The sequence below is a fragment of the Diospyros lotus genome, chromosome 2 (assembly GCF_014633365.1).
Source record: "Diospyros lotus cultivar Yz01 chromosome 2, ASM1463336v1, whole genome shotgun sequence".
Taxonomy (NCBI): Eukaryota; Viridiplantae; Streptophyta; class Magnoliopsida; order Ericales; family Ebenaceae; genus Diospyros; species Diospyros lotus.
Genome location: NC_068339.1, coordinates 5,353,634 through 5,378,481, shown reverse-complemented (window position 1 = coordinate 5,378,481; position 24,848 = coordinate 5,353,634). Strand labels below are relative to the sequence as shown.

The 24,848-nt window shown below is 37.0% G+C and overlaps 3 protein-coding genes across 9 annotated transcripts in view; 1 reads left to right on the top strand and 2 right to left on the bottom strand.

Moving 5' to 3' along the window:
- The first annotated feature begins 57 nt into the window (after positions 1-57).
- On the top strand, positions 58-6,635 carry LOC127794599 (pyruvate dehydrogenase E1 component subunit beta-1, mitochondrial-like). 4 transcript variants are annotated; one of them, XM_052325841.1, is made up of 15 exons: positions 58-299; positions 424-495; positions 611-670; positions 825-905; positions 1,011-1,037; positions 1,135-1,197; positions 1,348-1,434; positions 2,048-2,173; positions 3,512-3,645; positions 3,729-3,801; positions 3,876-3,941; positions 5,333-5,371; positions 5,477-5,601; positions 5,707-5,821; positions 6,193-6,635. In XM_052325841.1, exons 2-15 carry the CDS (start codon positions 445-447, stop codon positions 6,259-6,261), a joined length of 1,116 nt encoding a protein of 371 aa, XP_052181801.1. In that variant the 5' UTR covers positions 58-299; positions 424-444; the 3' UTR covers positions 6,262-6,635. The 4 variants fall into 4 exon arrangements, with proteins under 4 accessions (XP_052181801.1, XP_052181803.1, XP_052181802.1 ...); XM_052325843.1 differs by having other exon boundaries at positions 403-495; XM_052325842.1 differs by having other exon boundaries at positions 382-495.
- LOC127794598 (probable serine/threonine-protein kinase At1g54610) lies at positions 6,245-14,872 on the bottom strand. 3 transcript variants are annotated; one of them, XM_052325838.1, is made up of 8 exons: positions 14,405-14,872; positions 14,050-14,334; positions 11,665-11,982; positions 9,400-9,627; positions 8,829-8,929; positions 8,620-8,743; positions 8,087-8,457; positions 6,245-6,391 (listed from the first exon to the last, which is right to left on the bottom strand). In XM_052325838.1, the coding sequence occupies exons 1-7, from the start codon at positions 14,726-14,728 to the stop codon at positions 8,110-8,112; spliced, it is 1,728 nt and encodes a 575-aa protein (XP_052181798.1). In that variant the 5' UTR covers positions 14,729-14,872; the 3' UTR covers positions 6,245-6,391; positions 8,087-8,109. The 3 variants fall into 3 exon arrangements, with proteins under 3 accessions (XP_052181798.1, XP_052181797.1, XP_052181796.1); XM_052325837.1 differs by lacking the exon at positions 6,245-6,391 and adding an exon at positions 7,329-7,673; XM_052325836.1 differs by lacking the exon at positions 6,245-6,391 and having other exon boundaries at positions 7,900-8,457; positions 14,405-14,871.
- Positions 14,873-20,222: 5,350 nt separating this feature from the next.
- LOC127794889 (ubiquitin-conjugating enzyme E2 27) overlaps positions 20,223-24,848 on the bottom strand; it is a 37,915-nt gene continuing 33,289 nt past the window's right edge. For both annotated transcript variants that reach the window (XM_052326175.1, XM_052326176.1), the window contains exons 3-5: positions 21,129-21,288; positions 20,787-20,876; positions 20,223-20,579 (exon numbers count right to left, since the gene is read on the bottom strand). In XM_052326175.1, coding sequence (XP_052182135.1) covers positions 20,472-20,579; positions 20,787-20,876; positions 21,129-21,288 — 358 coding nt within the window. In that variant the 3' untranslated portion in view covers positions 20,223-20,471. The remainder of the gene's footprint in view (positions 20,580-20,786; positions 20,877-21,128; positions 21,289-24,848) is intronic.

Genomic DNA, 24,848 nt, shown 5'->3' with positions numbered 1-24,848 from the left:
ATCCTTCAAAATAATCCGGTGCTACGATCTTATCACGCTACAAGCCCCATCGCCCCCGCCCATCTTCAGTCACTACGTGATCGTCGCGATGTCCAACGGCACAAATTGTTCCTATTTGTGAATTTGTCTCCGTCTGTGTCCTCGGGAAGTTGAGCACGCTCGCCACACCAACCTTTTTCTTCTTCTTCTTCACCTCCACCAAACACCATCGACCAAAGGCGTCTATCGCGTCGCCATCCATCGTCTCCTTCAGATCTTCTCCTGCCTCGTCGAAATTCATTTAAAATCTCTCTTTCTAGGTATTGTTTTCATCCGTTTCAGAGATCGGCCTTCTTTCTAGCTCCTTTTTGTATCCGTTCTTGCATTGAGATTTGTTTCTAGTCGCTCGACAACTGATTGCAGCTGAGGTTGTGCGAGGTGCAGAGCTGAGAAGAAGAAACAACTATGGCGGCGATTGTGAAGCAAATCTTTTCCCGCAGATGCGCTGATTCATCGGTAGATGCTGAATCTTTTTCGTCATTAATTTTTAGCCATTACTGCTTGCTCGTGTGAATTGAACGGTTATGGCGACTGTGGTTTGCGTAATCTTCGTTGGTTGCTGTCTTTGCAGAGGATCCGGGCTCAATCCCTCCTTTACGCATCCAGGAGATGCTCTTCTGCTGCAAAAGAGGTAAGACTCGATGAATATAATTTGACCTCTGTACATTTAAACCTTTTGCTAGAACTAGTTTACATTGAATGTCTGTTTTATTCTGTAATGGTCTGTGTTTTTAGCTTTATGGTTGTTGAGAATTTTTTTTTCTTTTAACTGCAATTGCTTCCAGATGACAGTGCGAGATGCTTTGAATTCGGCACTTGATGAAGAAATGTCTGCGGATCCTAAAGTATTTTTGATGGGTGAAGAGGTATTTTAGAAGGTTCATAGAAATGCATATTCGGGGCTGTTGACATGCGGGGTTCAATGGCCGTTTATTCCCTATGATTTATTTTTTCTATTACTTAATATGCAGGTTGGTGAATATCAGGGAGCGTACAAGGTTAGAAATGCTTAGCAAGACATAAACCAATCTCTTAATTTGTGGTTCTGCTAGTATCAATGTACATTTTCCTAAATCTTACTTGAATTTGTATTAGATTTCGAAAGGTCTTCTCGAGAAGTATGGTTCTGAAAGGGTTCTTGATACTCCAATTACAGAGGTTTCTACTTACACCTGGGAAATCATTTTCTTTTCTATTTTATTACTCTATTAAATTCATTGTTTTCCCTTTTTCTTTTTACTTTTTAAGTAATGACACTGAAATATTATTATATTTTTTTTTTTGTGGCAAAATCTGCTATCAATGAAGGCTGGATTTACTGGGATTGGTGTTGGTGCTGCTTACCATGGTCTGAAGCCGGTTATAGAATTTATGACGTTTAACTTCTCCATGCAGGTCTGAGTTCATATAGAAAGCTTTTTCTTTTATTTTTTTTGAGGCATCTAGATACACCTTATCAATGTCATCCCAGAACTTTATCAGTTCTGCTGTAGTTAGAAGTATCTAACTGTGGTGACAAGTAATATCATAAGTAACACACTTGTTTCATCTCACTATTCTGTGATTTGGTTCCCCTTCTGCAACATGAGATTTACAATAGCACCTGCAATTATCAAATGACTAATGCATTTGATATCTGAATTTGGTCTTGATTTTGTTATCACCAGTGGGGTGATGGTTGAAATGGATGTCTCACAAACAAATAAACTTGATGGCATTTGGTTACTTTATAATTTGTGGTTGTTTCAAGAGCTTGTTTTGGTCCCTTTTTTTAAGTAGGCATCAAGATTTAATAAGCAATTCTAAACTGCTTATTATTGGGTTTCAATGATGCTTGTATCTGTACGAAAAATGTCATCAAATTGTAACTATAGTCTATATAAACTGGAGGGTAAATCACGTTTAAGAAACCTTGTTATAATTTCTCTTTTCTTTTGTCTTCTGTCTAGGGATGATAATGATTTCACTATCTGTTGAATGTGTGGACTCAATTCTATATTTATTACAGGCAATTGACCACATTATTAATTCTGCTGCGAAGTCAAACTACATGTCTGCTGGTCAGATATCTGTGCCTATAGTTTTCAGAGGACCAAATGGTGCTGCTGCAGGAGTTGGTGCCCAACATTCCCAGGCATGTTATCTGTTTTCAACTTTTGGTAGTTTCTGTTCTCATGTTAGCATCAGCATAGTCATGGATTGTTTGCGCATCATACCCTTAAAGTGTTTCCTGACTTTCTGTTAATATCTGAAGGCATTGGCACTTCTATGCTGCTTAACACTAATTGATTACTTGTATTGTGGCCATCAGAGCAAAAGGGAAAAATTATAAGGCTAGGGTTTTGATCTGTTCCAAGGGGAAGAAAGCGAATACAACATTAAAATGCCATAAGTTGTGTAAATTGAGCATAACTTATACGAGTATCTGTATCTTTAGCTGACATTAATTGAGTATAGACTAATAACTATGTAATTCTAATCTTAGTGCTATCTTGTTACCTTAACTTTATCTGACATTATTTTAGTGACACTAGAACAACTTATAACTACAACTGAGGCAATGGAGCTTGGCATTTGTTGGGGAATGCATAAAGGACCTCAACATCTTCTTTTTTGTATGGCAGCCATGGAAAATTTAAAGTCCCCCCTAGATTGGTTTTACAGCTAGAATGTTTATGAAAAGATATTGCATTTAGGAACTTAAAAGAGAGAAGAATTTTCATAAATCCAGTAATAGCCAAGTTGTGTTCCTACAAAAATTTTGGTGTTATGTTATCATGATAGCCAGGATCTGAGAAAATCTACTTGCTGTGGAGGTCTTGAATTAAGTTTACAATCAGTTTTGAATAGAAAAAACTTCAGCCCCCTTTTCTCAGTTTATTGTTACATTTCCTTAGACTGCTGACTATAGGCAATGCTATAGAAAGAGTGTGGTGTATGAACTGCGAATGAATCCCACATTAAATATAAAGTGAGAATGAATTCATACTTTTGTTGCTTACGGATATGCTAGGGCAATTACTAGTGAGGCTCTTTTATATCAGAGTAACTTTTTTGGACTGTTGGAATGTAGGTGGTCTTTACTTGTGCTGCAGATTGAGATGAGGATATCTCTGAAACTAAAACACCCTCATTGATGGTAGATTTTAAGAATACTGAATGAAAATATTTATACATTTCAACAGGAGAAAGATTTTGACTTCATTGAACACTCGCCTAGTTGATGGTGGAATTGGAAATGTCTTATTTTAAAAGGAGGTAAATATTACGTCATTTGGTGACAGGGAAAGAAAGAGAAGCCAAAACATAGAAGATATGTTTAAATTTGTTTCTTTCCCCCCGCCCCACGTAGGCATGTGACTTTAATAGGTGTATTGATTAGGTTATTTCTTTGTTTTCATCATTTAACTTTTAAGTATTTTTTTATTAACATGTTCACCAGATTAAAACTACGTGATGTGTTTTGTTGTAGTGTTATGCAGCATGGTATGCTTCATGTCCGGGATTGAAGGTTCTGGCACCATACTCATCGGAAGATGCTCGAGGCTTGCTAAAAGCTGCTATAAGGGACCCAGATCCAGTTGTTTTCCTTGAAAATGAGTTGATGTAAGTACTTGCAATGGATTAGGAGTTTATTGAGTTTGATTTGATCAGCACATTGAGTGATGCAGACTTGACATGTGCTGCAGGTATGGTGAGTCCTTCCCTGTTTCAGCAGAAGTTCTGGATTCTAGTTTCTGTCTTCCAATTGGTAAAGCTAAGGTACTTCCGGTGGTCAGATTGTTATTTTTCTTTTGTTTATTAATTATTCCTTCTTAACGTACATGTATTGACAGATAGAACGTGAAGGAAAAGATGTTACAATTACTGCTTTCTCAAAGATGGTTGGTTATGCTCTTAAGGTTTGTCATTCTTCTTCATGTAGTATCCTACTTGTGTTTAACTATGTCATTGGATTGCATTTTTTGGTTAATCATGCAATGCATCTGCTTTCCATTTTGCTTGCAACAAGTGAATACTGATTGCTGTTATAACCAGAAGATTGCCAAAGAAATTCTCAGTCATGCATGCGTTCATGTCAAAGAGTGATGGGGCGACAGTGGGGGTTGGGAAATGCCTTTGTAGATTGATAGACTTTTTGGTGATTTTGATGTGCAGTTGTTTAGACCTCAACTGCATGAATGATGCCAGAGGGATGAAGTTGGGCTAATATAAGAATTAATGATAATTGCTGAAATCTCCAAAAGAGGGAAGGGAGATGATTAAGACAGCCATGAGGGAGGGAGGGTGTATATATAGAATGAAGTGTTTTCTAACAAGGCCTTATTTCTGAGACGGGTGACTCCTCCTTGTATGGGTATAAGGGAATGTGCTCACATGGGAGCTCGGACCAACAAGACTATTAGAATAGGGGCACATCACTTTGTGTAGTTAGTTGAGTGGACTAACAGGAATCATATGTATTCTTTTGTTCCCAAGGAGGTATAGCCTTTCTGGCTGGCCTTTGGTAATTGGTACCACTCGTGGAGGCAGGAGGGGGTTGCAATGATCAGCATAATTTATACTGGGTCTTTGGGAAAAGTTTATTGTCCCCTATATCTTAATGGTTGGTAAAGGCATCAGGCTCATCTCGTTGTTGAGACAGATTAGGCCTGAGTGCCTTCACAATTCCCTTAGTCCTGGCATCTAGTCAATAATTGATTGAGAGCCCTGCTTTGAAGGAGAATGACCTATGAGTTTTTCCTTGGACCGGGGTGCTCAAGATAGGATGATTGATGTTAGGTGCCAAGGAGATAATCAGGAGACAATGACAGTTATTCAAGACAACATCCAGGCAAGGCTGACTCCAGAGAGCTAAGCAGATTATGAGGGTCGTAAAAATGGAGGCACCATATGCATTTGCCTTGGTTAAGACAATCCCCTTTCAAGCAGAGACTCGAGCAAATAGAAGAGTAATGCAAGTTGAGTCATTTTGTTGATTCATGCTAGTTAGGTGACTAGTGGAGTCACTCAGGTTCTGCAAAGTGCCAAATCGTGCATTGTGTCTGGAGTATGGAGATCCATAGGATTGACATGCTGCTGGGTGTTTGTTATACCCAACCTTAGTATCAAATGTCTCATAGATGATTCTTAGAACCAAATTTTCTCATGTCCATCTTCCTTCACCCAGTTATCTGAGTTGCAGCAGTTTATCCTATCCTTTTCTATTTCGCCTATGGAAATTATTTCAAATTCAGTTGCTAATGCTTAAGATATTCTCTCTTTGAAATAACAGAATTACTTCTTGTTTCAGGCTGCTGAAATTCTTGCAAAGGAAGGAATCGGTGCTGAGGTAACTCATGAATTACAAACCTAAGTTCCAACATGGTACAGAAATCAGAGAGAAAAAAAAATATTTAACTCTCTTAACTGCCCAATTGCTTTATTGCTGATGCAGGTTATAAATCTCCGCTCAATTCGCCCACTTGATAGATCCACAATCCACGCTTCTGTCAGGAAGACCAATAGACTTGTGACTGTGGAAGAAGGATTTCCTCAGCACGGTGTTGGCGCTGAGATTTGGTTATCTTCTTTTTCATTCTGTCTCTTCACACCGACACGCCCACTACCTTTATATTCTCTGTACAATCAAATTTACAAAAAAGAACACATTGCTATTTGTTACAGTGCATCTGTTGTCGAGGAGAGTTTCGAGTATCTTGATGCACCTGTGGAGAGGATTGCAGGGGCAGATGTTCCCATGCCTTACGCTGCAAATCTTGAGAGGATGGCCGTTCCACAGGTTTGTGTTTTAAAAATCTATATGCATTTACTTTTATATAGAACGTATGAGATTTCTGTTGTTGTTACATAACTTGGCATGGAAAGAATTTTCATTACATCACATGCTTAATTTCTGGTTTTTATAGAGGAATTTTATTGTGTTTGAATTTCCAACTAAACAAAATGTAGTATTTGGGTAGTCAATAAGAATGCTATGTTCAAATCGCAAAACCAGAACATTCCATAACTTCTTCCAAATTATTTACAGTTCTCTATTTAAAATGAATTCAGCGTGATTTTAGACGATGCAGACTATTTAGTTGCAGCAAGTTTACCGATTTTTTCTTGAATAGCTAACAAAGTCGACATCTGTTTTACCAATATCAACAGATCGAAGATATAGTCCGAGCAGCAAAGAGAGCGTGTTACAGATCAGTTCCAATGGCGGCAGCAGCTTGAAATTTCAGGGAATAATCTTGCTGGTCTCCCATTAATTGTATTTTTGTCCGAGTTATTCTTTGTCCACATTTTTGTGTTGTACGCAGTTGACGTTAACCTGAGAAGGCGATAGTCTGGCACATCCACGTTCCTTGAGAAACATCCAGCAGAATAAGGAATGAGAAGATTGAAGGATTGTTAACATCTCTCTCCACCATTCAGACAAAATTGAAAATGATTTTGTAAGCTGACAGAATAGACAACACGAAGGTTGATTGAATGAGGCTATTCTTTTCTTAACTGTTCTTTCCTTTATTTTTTTCCCCCCCTCTCTTTGGTATAATGATCCTTTCATTATAAGATTGGCTGCGCGTGGAGTTGGTTTGGTCGATAAATGTCTTTGACCTATTATTCAGTGGGCGTGCCCCTAATGCCGTAGGCTTTTGTTTCACGAGAGTTGAGAGAAGTTGTATATTTAGTCTTCTTGATTTTTTAAGAAAAAGACCATCTATCAGTCAAATTTCGAATATATGATATTTCTTCTTTACCTATCAGGAAAAAAAAGAAAAGAAAAGAAAAGAAAGATAGAAAGAAAGAATACCTGGCCTCTCAGTGGAGACCAATTTCCAAAAGACATGGCGACGATACGACAAACTGAATTAGTAGCTAAACACCTTCCTAGGTGCATGGTGGTGGTGGTTATGTCCATGGACAAACTACTGTTTGTCCTTTAGCTTTTTCATTCATGTACAAAATGGCAATGGCCGACTCTGACTATATTTGCTTGAGCGTGAATATAACAAGTTCTGACGGCAAGTCTCAACTGTCAACTCGTTTTATGGAAAAAGTGGGCAACTAATACTATAATGACTTAAATTTTTTCCAGATGGGCACTGATTCGGTTCGAATTTGGACAAATTGTTCATTTCAGATAGTAATAGAATTTAATATAATGTTGGTTAGCCCAACAATTAAGTTCGGCTACTTCAGTTAAAGTAGCAGGAAAACAAAAAATCAATATCTTTAAGAATGGATGATCTGTTGTTCGTGCCCGACGCAGGCATGCAGGGGGGGGAACAAATTGTTCATTTCAGATAGTAATAGAATTTAATATAATGTTGGTTAGCCCAACAATTAAGTTCGGCTACTTCAGCTAAAGTAGCAGGAAAACAAAAAATCAATATCTTTAAGAATGGATGATCTGTTGTTCGTGCCCGACGCAGGCATGCAGGGGGGCACACCCCTCTTCTGATTTTGCCCGTGTCGGGCACCATATAAACAATCCTCTATCTTTAAGAGCCTTTTTATTTTGTCCTTTGAACATAAGGAAAAACAAATACAACTTGTTCTATTTGTTTTTAATTCAAAACACTTATAAGACTATAATGTACTCCGCCTTGCCACTCGAACTTCTTCCAAAAAATTTGCATCACCTGAGAAACACAAGACCAAAGGATCTAATTTGCGGGCAATTTCAGATTTTAATTCATTTCCTGTCAAGGCTAAATTTGACTCTCTTTTTTTACACCAACTATCTGGACTTTGTCGGAAAAGTAGAAATATTTTGTTCTAAAATTCTGGACATTCATCAAATTTCCGAAAAATATCCGTTTTTCATTATACCAAAGCTAGAATATTTCTCACTGCACTCGATGAGCATGAGCCCTACACATGGAACTTTATTTCAGTGCAAATGTTAATTGAATTCTCAGGACGGACTGTACAGCCTAAGTGGGATTGGCATCTTCTAACTATGCCATTATACACAAGGGATTATGCCAAAGTTAAACAAATGGGCACAACAATTAACAAAAATGCATTTCAAAAACAAGGGAAGGAAAGGCACCTGATTCTTCAACATTTGTCTCTCTACCTTCTGGTGTTAAAAGCCTGTCCTTTACCCTTTGATCTGAACTCCGTGGATAATCCAACAGAGGATGGGATGAAAGCACGGAAAAATCTTCCAGAAGGGGCCAGCTGCGGCTCCTTTTTTTCGATCCTCCTCCTGGAAGATCCTGCTGTGGCTGCACTATTTTTGACAGGCCCAGATGACTCCGGCATCAAGATTGATGAATCGAAAGAAGTATCAGGCGCACCCAATGAGACTGGACCATTTTGCGATCTATAAAGAGGATGACCTACCGCTCCATCTTGATGGGGAGGTGGGAATTTTTGGCTTTTGCTCCTAGCATTTCCTTGTGCCATAAATCTTGAATTCTGGGAAATAGAGAAACAACAACCGAGAAAATTGAGATTTACGGAAAGGGTTAATGTGGAGCTGGATGAATTTGAAATGAGAACAATATGCAAATTGGAGACTAGAAAAAAGGCTTGATAATTAATGCAGAAACAGATAAAAGAGAAATATGTCTAGCTCACATCCAAGTTTCTCTGGATCTCTGCATTGGCACCAAGAGCCGGTATTGCCTGGCCACCCACATTACGAGCTTTTCTTCTTCTATTCCCATTAATGATATTAGCATTGACATTTAAAGCTCTTTGCCTGTAGACAAGCAATAATTTGTTAGCGCAGTCAAAATGAGTCCACGGGGTCATAGATGTGATTCATGTGAAGGAAAAGAAGAAACCTTCTTGCTTCTTTATCCCTGAATTTCACATCTATTTCTTTGCTGGGAGGATAGTTCGGTAAACTTGACGGCTCACAAGCATAAGGTTCAGTCAAAAAGAACTGTATGAACAGACAAGGCTTTATTATATTAACCCACCTGATTATTATATTACCGAGCATGTCAAATTAAAAAAAAAAATTGCTAGAATATATCAAACAAATCCGTTTTGGCACAGAGCCATGTACATATAATGACATACGAACACTCAATTCCATGCAAAGCAACTCAAAACCATAACAATCTTAATTTCATGTTGGTTTTCTGTATATCCCATCATCCAATGGAAAGTGCATAAGTTACAGATGAAGGCAGCAGACTTTTCCTTCATCTTAAAGGCAAGACAAACGGAATTCACTTGCTCCAGCCAAATGAGAAATGTCTTTATATAAAGAAACTCTCAGTTAGCAAGATTCGGACTTATGGATTCACCAGACTGCATACCAAAATATGGGATATCCACTTATGGAGCCATCAAGCATATGGAACATTTTTCTTTAATCAATAATGTATGATTAATCAAGATACTCACTTCACTATTTAGAGCTGCAGTTGCAGAACCTCGTTCGGCAGGGTCAATTGCAAGAAGTTTTTCAATTAGAGGAAGAGAAGTTGGTGGAAAATTTTTGAAAGTTTCAGCCATGCAGCCTTTGTATGGCTGCTGTGTCTTGAAAAGAGTTGCATTTGGCAACTTGGATTTCTTCCAATATTCCTCGGATGGGGAGCCACATAACTTAAATATCTTGTGCAATTGCTCCACCTACAGACAAAAAAGAATCTAAAATAAATAAGTTGAGACTCATTCCTTTAACTTCAAATATAGAAAAATATTGGAAGGAGATAAAAAGTCCCCACCAGTACATCAAGTTGTGAAATTTTCACGAGCCATAAAACAGGTTGGTACAAGGTAGAATAACTGGAAAATGAATACTGAGAATCCAGAAGAAAGAAGGTTTCCAATATCATGAACCAATTTGTCTCACACAAAATGGGGATCCTAAAATGCATTGTTGTGTTTTATCTAAATTGAATTAGGTCAGATCATATAAGATTGTCAGACATCTTTAAAGCCAATTAATTGAATTTTCTTTGATTAAACTAATTGTCTATTAAACATCCATATTGGCTTCTAGAGGAACCTCAATTTCACCACAGAATTTATAAGAAAATGGGAAAAAAAACTTTGAACCTTTTCCCTCTTGATAATTTTTCAATAAAAAGTAGTAGGAATCTTGAATTTCTTGCCTTTCCAGGATTGGAAGAAAATGAACCAATACACTATCATTGCAAATTAAACATCCCACACCGAGGAAAAAGGCCATGTTTGACATAGGGGCTGAACCAGTGCTGAAGGCCTACAGGTGAGTACATAATTTTGTTAAGCTCCAACAGGCATCAAGCAAAGCACACGACAACCAAGATGGAAAGGAAGAGGGTTAAGGCAGTTGCTAAGGCAAAGTAGCAATGAAGAGGGTAATTATTGGAGGTAGTGGTGGAAGTGGCAATTTTATTCCCAAGGAGATCAAACTTGGCTATGAACACAGGATGCCCCTCTAGCCATTAGAGGATTCAGTGTGTGTGGCTCTGCATGCCATATCAAGGTGGAGGCCCTCTCCCCTCAAGAAAGAAGTTGTAAGTGCTTTGAAAAACTTAAACTTTGGCAGCTAATCTAAGGCCTAAAGGTACTGTGCTGGAGGGAGATTCCTAAGCCTGCCGCAACTTAGGTTGTCAAGCCATCTTGCAATTGGAGATTGTGAAGGTCATACCAGTCACAGCCAAAGGTGCTGCTCTACATGGGGAATTTGGAATGTTTGGACTTTCCTTCATAGTGAGCACCTTTGTGGGTAGGGATCTTCAATTGAAAAGCCTTAAGACGAGAAGACCTCATGGAAAGCCATCTTTAGGCAACAAGCATCCAGGAAACTAGTACCACCAAACCCAACCAAACAATGCATGGGCACTCTTGACAGTGGGAAGATCACTCAGGAAAAAGAAGGAGATCTCACTAGCATCCTTGTAATGAGTTGCCAATGTGGAGCACTTGGCAGACAGTTCCATGAGTTGAGGAAATATCATAAGCATCTGGCAGAAAGTCATATCAACTGAATCAGGGAGGTATCCTTAGCATCCTCACTGTAATGGTGATTGGCAGGGGTATCAAGAACACCATTGTTGCCCTATAATTATATAGAATTACCCCCCAGAGTGAGAGATGTTAGGACCCGGGGGTATAAATGTAATAAGGGAATATGGGTAACTGTATAACTAACAGGGCAGGGAGGTTGAATTGGCGGGAAGGACGGTTAGTTGGCCAACAGATTGGATGTACACCTAATAGGTAGGCTGTTGTAGAAGGAGAAGACAGTTTTGGATTGAATAACAGATTCTCTCTCTCTCTCTCTCTCTCTCTCTCTCTCTCTCTCTCTCCCTAATTTCTGTTCTTGCCGGGAGGAATTCCGCCCTATTGTCAAACCCTAATCTAAGGGCTTGACAAGAGATTGTGTACATATCATTGTGCTGGTTCATGAAGTTAGCATGTGTTGACATATGGAGTCATTTGCTGACGAGGAGAAGACGAGACACCCAACTTTGGCAGTGCAACACATATTACCCACAGCTATGTGGTTGATTGATGTGCAAAAGAGTAATAGTGTCCTACTGGTACTAATGTCATGCAAAAAGCCTAAAAACACACTCCGAAGCCTAAGATTATGACATGTATGATAATATTCAAAACTAGTGGTCAAATTAAGTTAATGGATTACTCTGCACCAATTAAAACAAGTAAAGGAGATACCTCTGTTCGCCCAGGCATTATTGGTGTCCCAGAAAGTAACTCTGCCAAAATGCAGCCAGCACTCCACAGGTCAACACCAACACCATAATAAGTAGCCCCAAGAAGTAGTTCTGGGGGACGGTACCAAAGTGTGACAACATGATTTGTCATTGGTTGCTTGCACTCATGATCATAAAAAGAAGCTAGCCCAAAATCAGCAATTTTAAGAATTCCTTCATTATCAATAAGCAAATTTGAACACTTGATATCACGGTGCAACACACCATTATTGTGGCAATGCTCAAGCCCTGACAATAGTTGCTTCATATAACACTTGACCTATCACAGGAAATTATATGAGAACTCAGCCTCTGACATGTTCTTTTATCTACCAATATTCAATTTGGTACACAAACAAATAGGCAGTCAAGAAAGGCAACAGACAGGGGAAATATTAAACCTTGCAAATAAAAACAAGTCCCATCACCCATCTTCACCATGTAGGCCAAGGTGATCAAGTATATGGAGAGGAAGGGTAGGCTAACTATTCCATCAGCAGAAATAAAACATTTGACCCTAACTTCAGACTCCTCAACTAACCAATATGTTTGTTGTTAAACATAAATTTTCATTTCCAATTAGATTTCCCTCCCTGTATTCAAATTCAAGGAATAGCAAATTACAATGATTCCAACAATTCTTTCATCTCCAACACCTCAAAAACGATGGCTACATCAAGCACTGAACCCATACCAACCTCAGGGGATACAATCCTATTAGTAGATATAGTTGCCTATTTCTATCATCAGTTGACTATAGTTTTATTAGAACTTGACATTAATTTTTGTGAACTGGGAAAGTTTTCAGCAGAGAATCATGTACGACTCACAGTTTCATGTATAATCCTATTCAGATGTTTCCTATAATCTCTAGTTCCTTAACAATCTCCAAGACCACTATGAAACAGTTATTTTTTTTTTATCCTAGTAGGTAATAGCCTGTTTTGACAAAATATGAAAAACACTTGGGCAATATAAAATGAAACTCTGCTCTGCTCTGTAATAATGCAATTTAAATCTGACCAGATGGAAACTCCCACCCGCGCCCCCCCCCCACCACCACCACAAAATATAATATATATATATATATATAATAATAATGAATAAATAAATAAACAGAAACAAGAAAGAATAACTGAAACACTCAATGCCAATCCCATATACTAACAGAGACATCAACTTAACTCTACAGATCCTATTGTGCCTTAAGATATGCATTAACTTCACAAGAATAACTCAAAGTGATAGCCAACCTTCATAGCCTTACATTCAAGAATTTTTATGATATTTAAACCGTAAAAGTCATCTCAATAACAAAATAACAAGTACTAAATTCTATGTTGGAAAGCATGAATTTTATGTATTATTTTTCTCATAGAATTAGCAAGTCTAGACTGAAATGGTGGGACAAAAACAAATTCCTCATACACTCACATATGTAATCCAACAACATATCAGTCTCTTCATCTAACATAACCAATGAAGAAATGTTAAATAAATCAAACCTCTATATTATCAACTCAACCAAAAAACAAATTATCATGAAATGCCAGAGACAATAGGAGGTTGATGTCCACCCTATATAGAACAATCTAGACCATTTTTTTTTTCCTTTTCATTTCTGAAGGGGCATTTTTAATCTAAACTCCAGAATGCTATTATTGTTAATCAACAAATAGATCACACTGGGGAATTGAATTCAAACACAATTTTGATTAATGACTCACACCACAAGGATGATTCAAAGTGATATCCAATTATTCCTTAGTTTTATGCTTGACTATTTACAATAATTAAACACGTAAAAACTTGTTCCAATAACAAAAAGAATGAGCGGTAAAACCTATGTTGAAAAGGATGAATTATCATACTGCCTTGTTGACGAAACTAGCCAATCTAGACTTATCAGGTATCACAGGCTAAACTCAAACACCTGCAAAAATTGCATCCCACATGTATGAAAGAAGACTCTAGCTTACTACTTTGGTAAACAGTATACGGAAAGATTCAACTAACCGCCCACCACTAAAATTTTAATTATCAATATTCAAAAATTTGATCTTCAGAGAAATGGGACTGAAGCTACAACTTCAATTTCTTACGTGAAAAATGAATTCTTATAAAGGTAAGCTTGTGTCACGACGTAATCTGTAAATGCTGAATATAACTAACAAAATTATGTCCAATTTAAGATAATACAGAGAATCCTAGAAAATTATTGTCAACCAGACATCAGAGCCTCTACAAATAGTGCTCTATGATATCATGTGCAAGTTGTTAGGAACCTCCAAGCCAAAGAAATGTAGAAGAAAGGTGTGAACAGATGAAGAGATGTTTAGGGAATTACCTGTGGTTCTGTGAAGTGGATTCCCCGGACAGCCGTGAGGCCGGCTAGGTCATGTTCCATGTATTCCAAGACAAGGTAAAGACTTGAGGAGATCCTCGACGTAACTAAGCCTTCAAGCTTGATTACATTGGGATGATCTAGCTTTCTCAGAATAAGAATTTCCCTTACCATGAACTTTAGACTTTCCGGCTCCAAATTATCAAACCTAACCTTCTTCAAAGCCACAATCCTTCCAGTAATCAAGTCTTTGGCTTTATACACATTGCTATACGTCCCCTTCCCAATCTGAACAACAAATCATAACGAGCAATGAGCACATGGCCACACACAAACATAAGTATCGACGAATGAGTACCTTGTCGAGTTTCTCGAACGTGTTGGCACGGCGAGGGGTCCAATCCTTGATGGCTTCGCCGGCGACGTCGAGCAACCACGGCGGCCAATCCTGACCAGTCTTGAACTCGTACAGGGGATTCAGATTAAGCCTATGGCCTGGCGCCGGACAATCACCGGAGCGGCGGATCCTCGCACCGTCCCGCTCTGCTCCAACCCTAACGACGTCCCTGGCGCCGTCAGGAAGCCGCTCGACGTTCCGGGTAGGGCGCTGGCGGGAGGCTGGGGAGGGGTTTCGGCGACTGTTGCGATCGCCAGCGGACTTCGTCCCTAGAACGCATCCCATGCCTTCAACTCTCCATTGGATTCCGAAACGCGGTGGACTGTAGTGGGTATGACTCGGAGAGAAGAAGAGGAAGAGGAAGAGGAAGAAGAAGAAAAAGGCGCGTAGGACGTCAGAGGCACGCAGAGAGGAAGGGAGACTTTTCAACTTAATTACCTAAATGTCACTGTAGACTCTATTTTAGTCTCCCAAGTCGTAAGTCGTTGTAAAATGAACTGACAGATGCCAATTTGACGACAAATTCTGAAATTTAATAGGTGTTGGCTTACCCCTTTTTTTTCCTAATTTTTAAGTTATTTAATTTTTTAAATTATATAAAATTTAAAAATTAAATAATATTTAAATAAATATATTTTTAAATTATAAATTAATAATTATATATTTAATTTTAAATAATTAATGAACTATCAAAACTTGATAACAAGATAAAAATAAACATATTTTAAATGATATAAATAAAATTTATAAAAAATATTAAATTTTAATAAAAACATTAAATATATATATAAGTTAAATATATATATGTATATATATTAAATATATGTGTTATATATATATATATATATAAATAGTGAATGAAGGGTGACAGTAAACGAAGGAGGTGGCGAGGGCAACAATAAGAAGAGGTGATAATGGAGATAACGACAATGAACTAGAGGTGACAGGCTAAGGTGACAGACGATGAGTTTGGGGGACAACTACGATGAAAGTAGATTGAGGATGACAACAACGGCGAGGAAGATGAGTCTGGTTAGAGGAGACGCTCGGAGATGGAGGCTGGAGACAGCAGTCGGAGATAGGTCCTAGTGGTGGCAGCGAAAGTGAAAGGAGATGATGAAGATAGGGGTATGATTGAAATTATGTATTTTGTTTGAGGGTAAATCAAACATTTTGTTTATCAACTTTGTTTGGGATTAATTTTTGAAAAATGCTATTGAAAGAGCTTTTAAATTTAATAGCGTTTAAACTCCTAAAACATACCAAATACTTAAAAAAAAATAACCTCGACAATTTATAAGCTAAATGAATAACTTATAAGCAATTAATCGGTAAGCCAAACACACTCTCTAAATTTTATGATTAAATGTTTAGATCTAATCTTTATATAAATAAATATTTATAAATAGTCCATAATATTTATTTTTTCAATTAATAATAATAATAGCCGAGTTTGTAAAATCACATTAAATGTTGGTTCTTTCTAATTTATACTAAGGGTGCGTTTGATAGCCTAAATTTTTCAAGGAAAAGGTAATTTTTTTATCCAATTTTCAACTTTTGCATTGTTTGATAGTATATTTTTTTTTTCCAGGAAACTCACTTTCTCATTAATGGTCACATGAAGTCATTTTCCTTCGAACCATAGAAATCAATTTTTTTTTTGGGGGGGGGGGAGAGGAGATAAAATTTTCCTGACAATTGCAGTGGGTGGGCGACAGCTGGGGATGAGGGAGAAGGGAAGGTGGGCAGGGGAGGATTTGTAAATTATTTTATATTTTTAATAATTAATAAATATAAATATATAAAAAGAAAATATGTAAAAATTACGTATAAATTAATTTTTTGAAAAACAAAACAAAAATAATTTTATAGTTTTATTTCTTTGAGAAAATAATTTAATTAATTTAAAATAAGTTCTTATTTTAATTTTTTTTTACAAGATTTAATATTTTTTAATATATTTTCACCATTGAATTCCATAAAAAAATGTGTCATTTTTCATGAAAAATAATGCCTATCAAACACGAAATGCCAGAAAAACGATCAAATTTTATGAAAAATATTACCAATCAAACACCAAAAAATAGAAAATAACATTATTTTCTAGGTAAAAAATTATACCAATCAAATAACTTAAATTTTTAATTTTCAAAAATTTATTTTTCCTACAATTCAATTTCTTAAAATTTATTTTCTTTCCACTCAAATTTTATCCTTGCAGGCAACCTAATAGTTGTTGAATTTGTAACTAACCAAATTTAATTTAATTTAATTCAATTCTTGATCTGATGTTTTTAAATCCAGTAAACGCCAAGTCAAGCCCGCCTTAGACGTTAGACCCGACCATTGGGTCTAATATAAATAAAATAAAATAATAATAATAATAATAATAATATATTATTATTAAAAATAAATCCCTACTAATTCTTGGTGGTAAAGTAAGCAGCAGCAGCAGCAAAGCTTTGCGTTTGGTGCCGACTACCGTTAGCAAACGTTCAAGACTTCAACAAGACGCAAACTAGTTGTTACCCAACCTTTGCTTCGAACTGTTGTCTGCTTCTTCTTCATTTTTTCATTTTTTTTCTTCAGACTTGTTGCTGTATCCAACTAAATTTTATATAAATTCTTGTCTGTTATTTTTTTAAAAATATATGCAATAGAATTTTGATATTATTATATAAATTTCAAAACATAAACACAACCCCATTTTAATTAGTTGAATTCATTTAAATTCAGAAACATACATTCTTAAATGCTTAAGTGAGGGGCAATTATTTTGTTTCTTACCAAAAAAAAAAAAAAAAAAGTTAGGGACAATTATAAAAAGCACAATTAAGAAGATGCATTCAATTGTTTATATCTGATCTACTGTGGATTTGTACTTATAGAGTTATAATGTTGTCAATAATTCTTAATATGTTTTTTGATAATACATTTATTTTTTGATTACGTTATCTTTAATTATAAAGTCAAAACTCACTTATTATTATCTCAAATATCAATGTTTCACGTCATCTTTTAGTTCCCCTTTTATTATCATCTTTGATGAAGCAAGCAAGCAACTAATATTTATATGTATTTGCCCTCAAACACTTGTGGAGATGGACTTCCCTGAACTTTGGTGAGGAGGAAGAGTAAACAAAGGATCTTGAAAAACCCTTGATATCTGGCAAAGCGCTTTGATCCCTACAGATCCATTCGTATTAGCTGGGAAATGCTTTCTGCCATCACATCCATGTGATGAGGCTGAAAATCATACAGAAGGGGAACCAAAGAGAGTCTCAATATCACTCTTTTTTTTTTTTTCTTTTCTTTTTTCTCTTCTAGACTAGTTTTTGTCTTTGGATTCTTCGTTTCTATTTTGCCAACCAGTAACTGGGTGGAGTTCCTCTCAATGGATTGCATATCTTATGCCACTACATCAATTTTATTTTCACCTAATTGAAACTTAAGCAAGTAAAGGGTCTATTTAGATTTGATAAGGACAGAAGTGGTTCTAATCATATTCTAATCTAGAGGTATATGTTATGATTGCTCTCATCCTCTGTTTGAAAAAGAAAAAGAAAATGAAAATGCAGAGAGGGAGAGGGAGAGGGAGAGAGAGGGTATGAAGAACCAGTAGCAAAGTGAGATGTGGCAGAAGAATTGAAGGAAAGCTTGTAATTGCTAACTTTGCACTTGCTACAAACACAATATGTGGCTAACTCAAACTAACAAACTTGGGTTTCCAATAAATGATTACAACAACAATAACATATATATAAAAGCTCTAATTCCACTACGGGAGCTTTGAGTTATAAGAAATTTTAATTAAGTGAATTCGAGTTGGTCAATTATTATTTTTTATTTCTTATCTTATTTTCAATAAAAGTCTTGCTGACTCAATCAATCAATGATAATGATGACAAACCATAATTCTCTTGCGCGGGGGACGGGAGCATAGGATGAAGAGAAGAATTGCCATGATCAGAGCAGCCACGAACCCCAGCAGAAGGTTCTTTCCTCCATCCTCAGACTCTTCTGTGCAGCAAACTTTCCCCATTTCGCTCCTCTCCAATCTTCTTCTTCTTCTTCTTCTTCTTCTTCTTCAATCAATGAGTTCTCAGAAGTATCTGCATAAATGCCAAACGCAGCAGCCAAGCCAAGGAGGATTGATTGAAGAAAGGAGAGGGATTTCAGTAGACTTATTAGAAAGGGTTAAGTCCTAAGAAGAAAGAGACATGAAAGTTTAATTCAATAATGAAGGTAGGTATCGGAGGGCAGCCAATTGAGCGCTGACCCGTGGAATCCCTTGTTATGTGGATGCTATTGTCAGCTTGGGGCTCGAGGGGCCATTGACAATCCTTGTCATATATCCAATGCCATACGATGCAAACTGATGCTTATCTATTTCTTTTTAACCAACTTAAAATAATCTTACAAAAGAAAAAAAAATATATATATATATATATACTCTTATAATTATGAATAATTGAATTAGTTAATCGTGGTAATTAAGTGGGTGTTTCGCTTACCTGACTGCTAATAAGTTATGTAACTTATTTTTTTATGTATTTGACAACATTTAAGAGTTTAAACGTTATACTGTTGTTTAACTTTTAAACTAATTTAGTAATATTTTTCAAAAGCTCATTCCCAACTTTTTCAAATAAGCTCTTAATAGCTTATTGCGTTGATCAAGCAAATTACAAAATTGTCCTCACAAAATTCAAATATTTACACTCTCTCATCTCCTCTCCCATCTCCTTCTATGGTCGCCTCTTCCATGGCCGACTGTTCATTGCCGCCTCTAGCCCAGCGTTATCGTCGTGGCCTAGATCTCCTCTTTTCACTTCCATTACTTCCTTCTATAGCGTCCATCGCCATCACCCATCATCATCGCCCATCTCTTCCTCTGTCGTCATCGCTTTGGATCTCCTCCTGCAACATCGCCCGTCTCCTCCTCCATCGCCTCAGTTCCCGCCTCATCTCACCATCACCGGCCACCCTTCACTATATATATATATATATATAGCACATAATACATATTGACTTTAATAAAATATTACATTAGTATATTTTTTAATAATTGTATATAATTTATCAACATCTAATGATAAAATTTTATCAGTTAGATATCAATTTATAATTTATTTTTATTAAAAATTAGTATTTTTATGCATTTTATTTGTATTATTCAATATATTTTTTTGTCTTTTTGTTAAATTCTGATAACTTATCAACTCTTTCAAATCAAACACACAATTATATAATTGACAACTTAAAACATATTTATCTAAACACGTTATCATCTTAAACACTATCCAACTTTTTAACTTGACAACTCAAGAACTATAAACAGTTTAAAAACTGCTTAAAAAAAAGGGTAAGCCAAACACCATCTAATTAATGTCAAATTCAGCCGAAGACCCTTGATAATAGTAGGCCAGACTTTGTATATTTGTTGCTTTTGTAGTTAGCTAATGTCGAATTGAATTATGATAGAATTTTGTTTGGGCAAAAATTTAAGTCACATAGAAACATTGGAATAATGAGATCTAATGGATCTGCCATTAATCATTATTTGTGTGATAAGGCAATAATGTAGTTTTAAAAAATTCGTGCTTAGCTTTAGGGCAAGATAAATCCATCAACTTAATGGTAGTTTGAAAAGAAGAACATTCAGCAACAGCTCTACTTATTCACTACTAGTAATAGGATGCTTGTTCTTCACAAGCTACTGAAAAACCAGAACATACAAAGTCTCATCAAAACATCCAGAATTCAAAGACAGGTAGAAAAGAAATTTGGTGCGATGCCATTGAAGATATACTAATCCGTTCAGAGGGGGGGACAAACGGTCGGCAACAGCAAACTGCCAAATGAAAAACCAAAGGACAAAAACTAGTCTAACATAGAAAAGAAGAAAAAAAAAAAAAAAAGCTGCTTATATTCAGACTATCTTGTTTCCCCTTGTATGATTTTCAGCCTCATGTTGACAGAACACTCCCAGCCAATACGAAAACTGCGTCTGTCTGGAATGTACTTAGCCAGAGCAGAGCGTTTCAAGAGCCATGTTTTCGTCGCCGCCTACACTTTCCAGTGTACTCCTCACTTGGGGTTCAGGGAAGCCCATCTCCACAAGTTTTTGCACCTATCAATATCCAAGATCAGCTTCGGAATGGCTTAGCTGATACTAGAATTGAATTAATATGTAAATGTGTTGGCCGCATAGAAGTTCATTATTTATCAAATGCATAGATTTATACATATTAGTAGCTTGTTCTTCAGCAAACATGAATAAGAGAGGGGGGGGGGGGGGGGCGCATGTAAAAAGAGAAGAAAATAACACTCCGGTTACCTTCTCCTCAACCCCAAGAGTTGATGTTTTAGCAAAAGTTTCAGTCCAGTACCGAGCTGTGGCTGCAAAAGTGTGGTAGTCTCGAAGATACTGGCATGGCCACAAGCAACGTAATTAATCTTTTAGCAGATAAAAAAAAATACAGTAACACATTGCTATAGCTAGCAGCAAATTGGAAAGATCTTAGTATCATATTAACATGCGGAAGAAAAGGAAATAGACAAGCCGAGCAGATCTGAAAGTCGAATGCACAGTAAACTTTTACATGCAAGAGCTAATTTAGTAAAATATTTAGTTAAAATACATATGAGAAGGCAACAAGAAAAGCTGGCAGAAAATTACCTGTTGTGCTACCACAGCATCTTGTGGATCATCAGGTTGAGGAGCAGAAAGTAAAGCTTGAACAGACAGGAGGGCTGTCTTCAGAGTAAGTGCAGGGCTCCATTGGTCCTTGAGGATGTCCAGGCATATAGCTCCACTTTGACTACTGATGTTAGGGTGCCTTCAACAGGTAACGGGCATAAAGAAAGATTCAGTGTTTTATGTTTTTAGGATAATACAAGCCTTGAAGTTCAGGTATTAGCCACAATGCATCAAGCAATGAAAAGTGCACAGCAATGATTTCCAGAATGGCATATATGCAGTGGCAAGCATATGAGCTTACACCCATAATTTACTTTTTATTTTATTTATTTTTTATAAACAAAAACTGCACGGATGAAATGTCAAAAGGAGGGTGAACCCTGTACAAGAGATACCAAAAAGAAGAGCACAAACTCTACGTGTATGACATCTTATCTGACTGCACACTTTCCTAGACAAACTAAAACATGTTTTTTCCTAAATTGTTCTCTACTTCATAGGTCAACTCGAACAGAGATCAACAGAAAATTTTAATTCATTTATTAATTTCTTCATGCTTCCAGAATAAAATAAAATGGACTTTAAGGCCCTGTTTAGTTTCAGAAAACATTTTATGTTTCAAAAAGTTATAACATTCATTTTCAGAAAATTTAGAAAACATCAAGAAGGACGTTTTCTAATTCATATTATAAAGTTGAAATTTTAGAAACCTGAGTTTTGTAACAAGAAATTCAATTATTCAATAGAAAACTAAAGTTGAAAGACATGAAATGTTTTCTACAACTGAACCGGGCCCTAAATGTTTACAATATCTGACTCTGATTCCAAAAAGCAAAAATACTGCAACAAGAATCCTGGAATTCTATACATGAGTCCTTCACTTAAATCTTCAGATGAGCAGCTCAATTTTCCTCAACTTTCTACACAGTATGCACAACTCCTTGAGATAAAATTTTCCCCATGTTTCTTGCCATAAACAGAAGGAAAAGAAGTAAAAAGTTGTTCCAAATAGCCAAAGAAAAGAATGGCAGGTAAAAGTTTACAGGATTCCTATATATTATAGTAGAGAAGGTGTAACATGTGTTGAAAATGCATCACAAACTGCCAAGTCATTAGCATTTTCAGTAGGTTTTGATCCACACAGTTCTTGCATTACTATGACATGAAAGACATTAAATTTCCCCTGATAAACAACTTTCCCCAGCCTGACAAATGACTATACACTTCATCAGATATATCAGAGAGCAATATTATACAAATGAAAAATAGGAAACTCCAGAATTTGAAACTCACTTAAAAAAAAAAAGAGAGAAAGTAGAAAGAAAAACATTGCTTTAAGAACAACGCAGTAGCTTAATATGGGTTTTATATCATTCTTGTGCTGGTCTCACCACTTCCAGACGTTGGGATCAACCAAACACGTAAATAGATTAATATCAATTCACCGCACAAAAAAAAAAAAAAAATCAACAATCTGTCAGATCTCTGATCTGACACTGAATTTTCACTGATTGGATGTGAACCAAGAGAATTCTGCAAGGGAATGGAAAGAAACAGGAAAGGAAAAGAAGAGATATATATGTATATATATATATAGAGAGAGAGAGAGAGAGAGAAATGGTGAGAAGAATTCAGATAAATTTCAATGGAATTTCCGAATGCCTCCATGCGGCTAGGGCTCAGTCCTTTATATACTGAATCCCCACGTCTCAAATCCAGCCAAAACCGAAAAAAGTACAATTACATATAGCCTTCTCTAAGTACAAGTCACATCATCTATAACTACCCTCACGTGTAAGCCACCCAAGCCATTAGAACATGACAAATTCCCCACACTTAAAAAATTTCTTGCCCTCAAGAAATGCATTGTAGGCTAGCCACTTGCGGAAAATGTCTTGAGTAGATCAAACAAATATTCCCAAGTATTATTATCAAGGTGAAGGTTGGACCACTTCACTAATACTTGTATGATCCCTGCTTGTATATGACCCTCGAGTCCAATATAGCACTCGGCTCCATAGTAACATCAGCTTCCTTAGTGATTTGGGGTAAAGTAGGGTTTACCTACTATGTTCCTACTGATCTCTTAACCAAAGAGACATGGAAAACTCGATGGATTTGTGAATCTTCTGGTAATTGAAGTTTATAAGCCACATTTCCCACCTTGGCTAGTATAAGAAACGACCCATAGTACCGTGGGCTCAACTTGGTCACCTGCCCTTGTGCGATAGACTTAAGATGAGCAGGCCTAAGTTTTAGGTAGACTTCCTCGCCTACTGTGAACTCCCTTTCACTTCTTCTTCGATCCGCAAATTGCTTCATGCAATTTTAGGCCATGGCCAACTCTTTCTTTAGTTGTTGTAGGACCCATTGCCTCTGCTCCAGGTAGGACTCAATTGTAGCTATTGTAGTACACTTCCCCACTGTAGGAAGTAGTGGGGGTTTGTAGCCAAATAAAGCTTCAAACGGGCACCTTTTGAGCGAGCTATGGTGGCTAGAATTATACCACCACTGTGCAAGTGAGATCCACTTATGCTAGCTCTTAGGATGAAGGAAGCATAAGCAACGTAAGTCTCTACACATTGATTCACCATTTCTGTCTGCTTATCCATTTGGGGGTGGTAGATTGTAGACATTTTTAGTTTAACTCCCAATGATCACATCAACTCCTGCCATAACAAACTGGTAAATATCTTATCTCTATCAGAAATTATGAATTGGGGAATCCCATGTAACTTCACCACTTGATCCAAAAAAGTCCTTACCACTTCTTGTGCGGGATAAGGGTGAGTAAAGCTCAAGGAATGTGCAAATTTTGTGAATCAATCTACTGCGATCATGATACAAGCCTTACCCTCAGATTTAGGTAACCCTTCTATAAAATCCATTGTCAAACTATCCCACGCCTGTGTAAGTATAACCAGGGGTTGTAACAAGCCCAAATAGGCCACAGGCTCATATTTGCACCTTCTACACGTGTCAAAAGCCATTACAAAGTCTGTCACAAACTTCTTGAGCTAGGGCCAAGAGAAAAGTTGTTTCACATTATAGTATGCGTTTTGAATTCCCAAGTGTCCCCCCAAGGGGGGTTCATGGAGTATTTTCTTCTTAAGAGGCTCATAGTTCCCAATAATCAGCCTCCCATGATATCGAATCACCCTTTTGGTGAGTGTGTACCTTGGCCTTCAAGTGGGATCCATTATCAATTGTTCCAACAACTCCTTAATTTTCTCATCTCCTTCACAACTGGTCCTACTAATACCAATCAGGGGTTATGACTGTAATAGCAGCTGAGGATCCTTCTTTCGTGGCATCTGGATAGAGCATCAACTGCCATATTCTCTCTTCCCTTCTTATACTGTATAAGATAGTCCAAGCCTATCAATTTAGCCATTCCCTTCTTTTGCAAGTGCATATGAAGCCTCTATTGTAGCAGAAATTTTAGACTCCCATGATCCGTTTTATTTATAAATTGACTCCCCTCCAAGAAGTGCCTCCATTTCTCCACAGCCATTAAGACAACCAATAGCTCTTTCTCATAGATACTCAGCCTCAGGTACCTGGGGGATAAGGCTTGGTTGAGGTATGCCAAAGGCCTTCCCTCCTGCATCAGAACCGACCCAACTCTAGTGTTGCAAGCATCTATCTCCAAGGTGAAGGGTTTACCAAAATTCGATAATCCCATCACTGGTGCTTTGC

Excerpts from the sequence above, each read along its gene's own strand:
- LOC127794598 (XM_052325838.1), bottom strand. The coding sequence starts at position 14,728 with ATGGGATGCGTTCTAGGGACGAAGTCCGCTGGCGATCGCAACAGTCGC. Across the intron at positions 8,930-9,399 it reads CTGCAGCTCTAAATAGTGAA|TTCTTTTTGACTGAACCTTA; the intron begins GTGAGTATCTTG and ends CTGTTCATACAG. Across the intron at positions 8,458-8,619 it reads AGATCCAGAGAAACTTGGAT|AATTCAAGATTTATGGCACA; the intron begins GTGAGCTAGACA and ends TCTATTTCCCAG.
- LOC127794599 (XM_052325841.1), top strand. The coding sequence starts at position 445 with ATGGCGGCGATTGTGAAGCAAATCTTTTCCCGCAGATGCGCTGATTCA. Across the intron at positions 671-824 it reads GCTCTTCTGCTGCAAAAGAG|ATGACAGTGCGAGATGCTTT; the intron begins GTAAGACTCGAT and ends AATTGCTTCCAG. Across the intron at positions 1,198-1,347 it reads TTGATACTCCAATTACAGAG|GCTGGATTTACTGGGATTGG; the intron begins GTTTCTACTTAC and ends CTATCAATGAAG.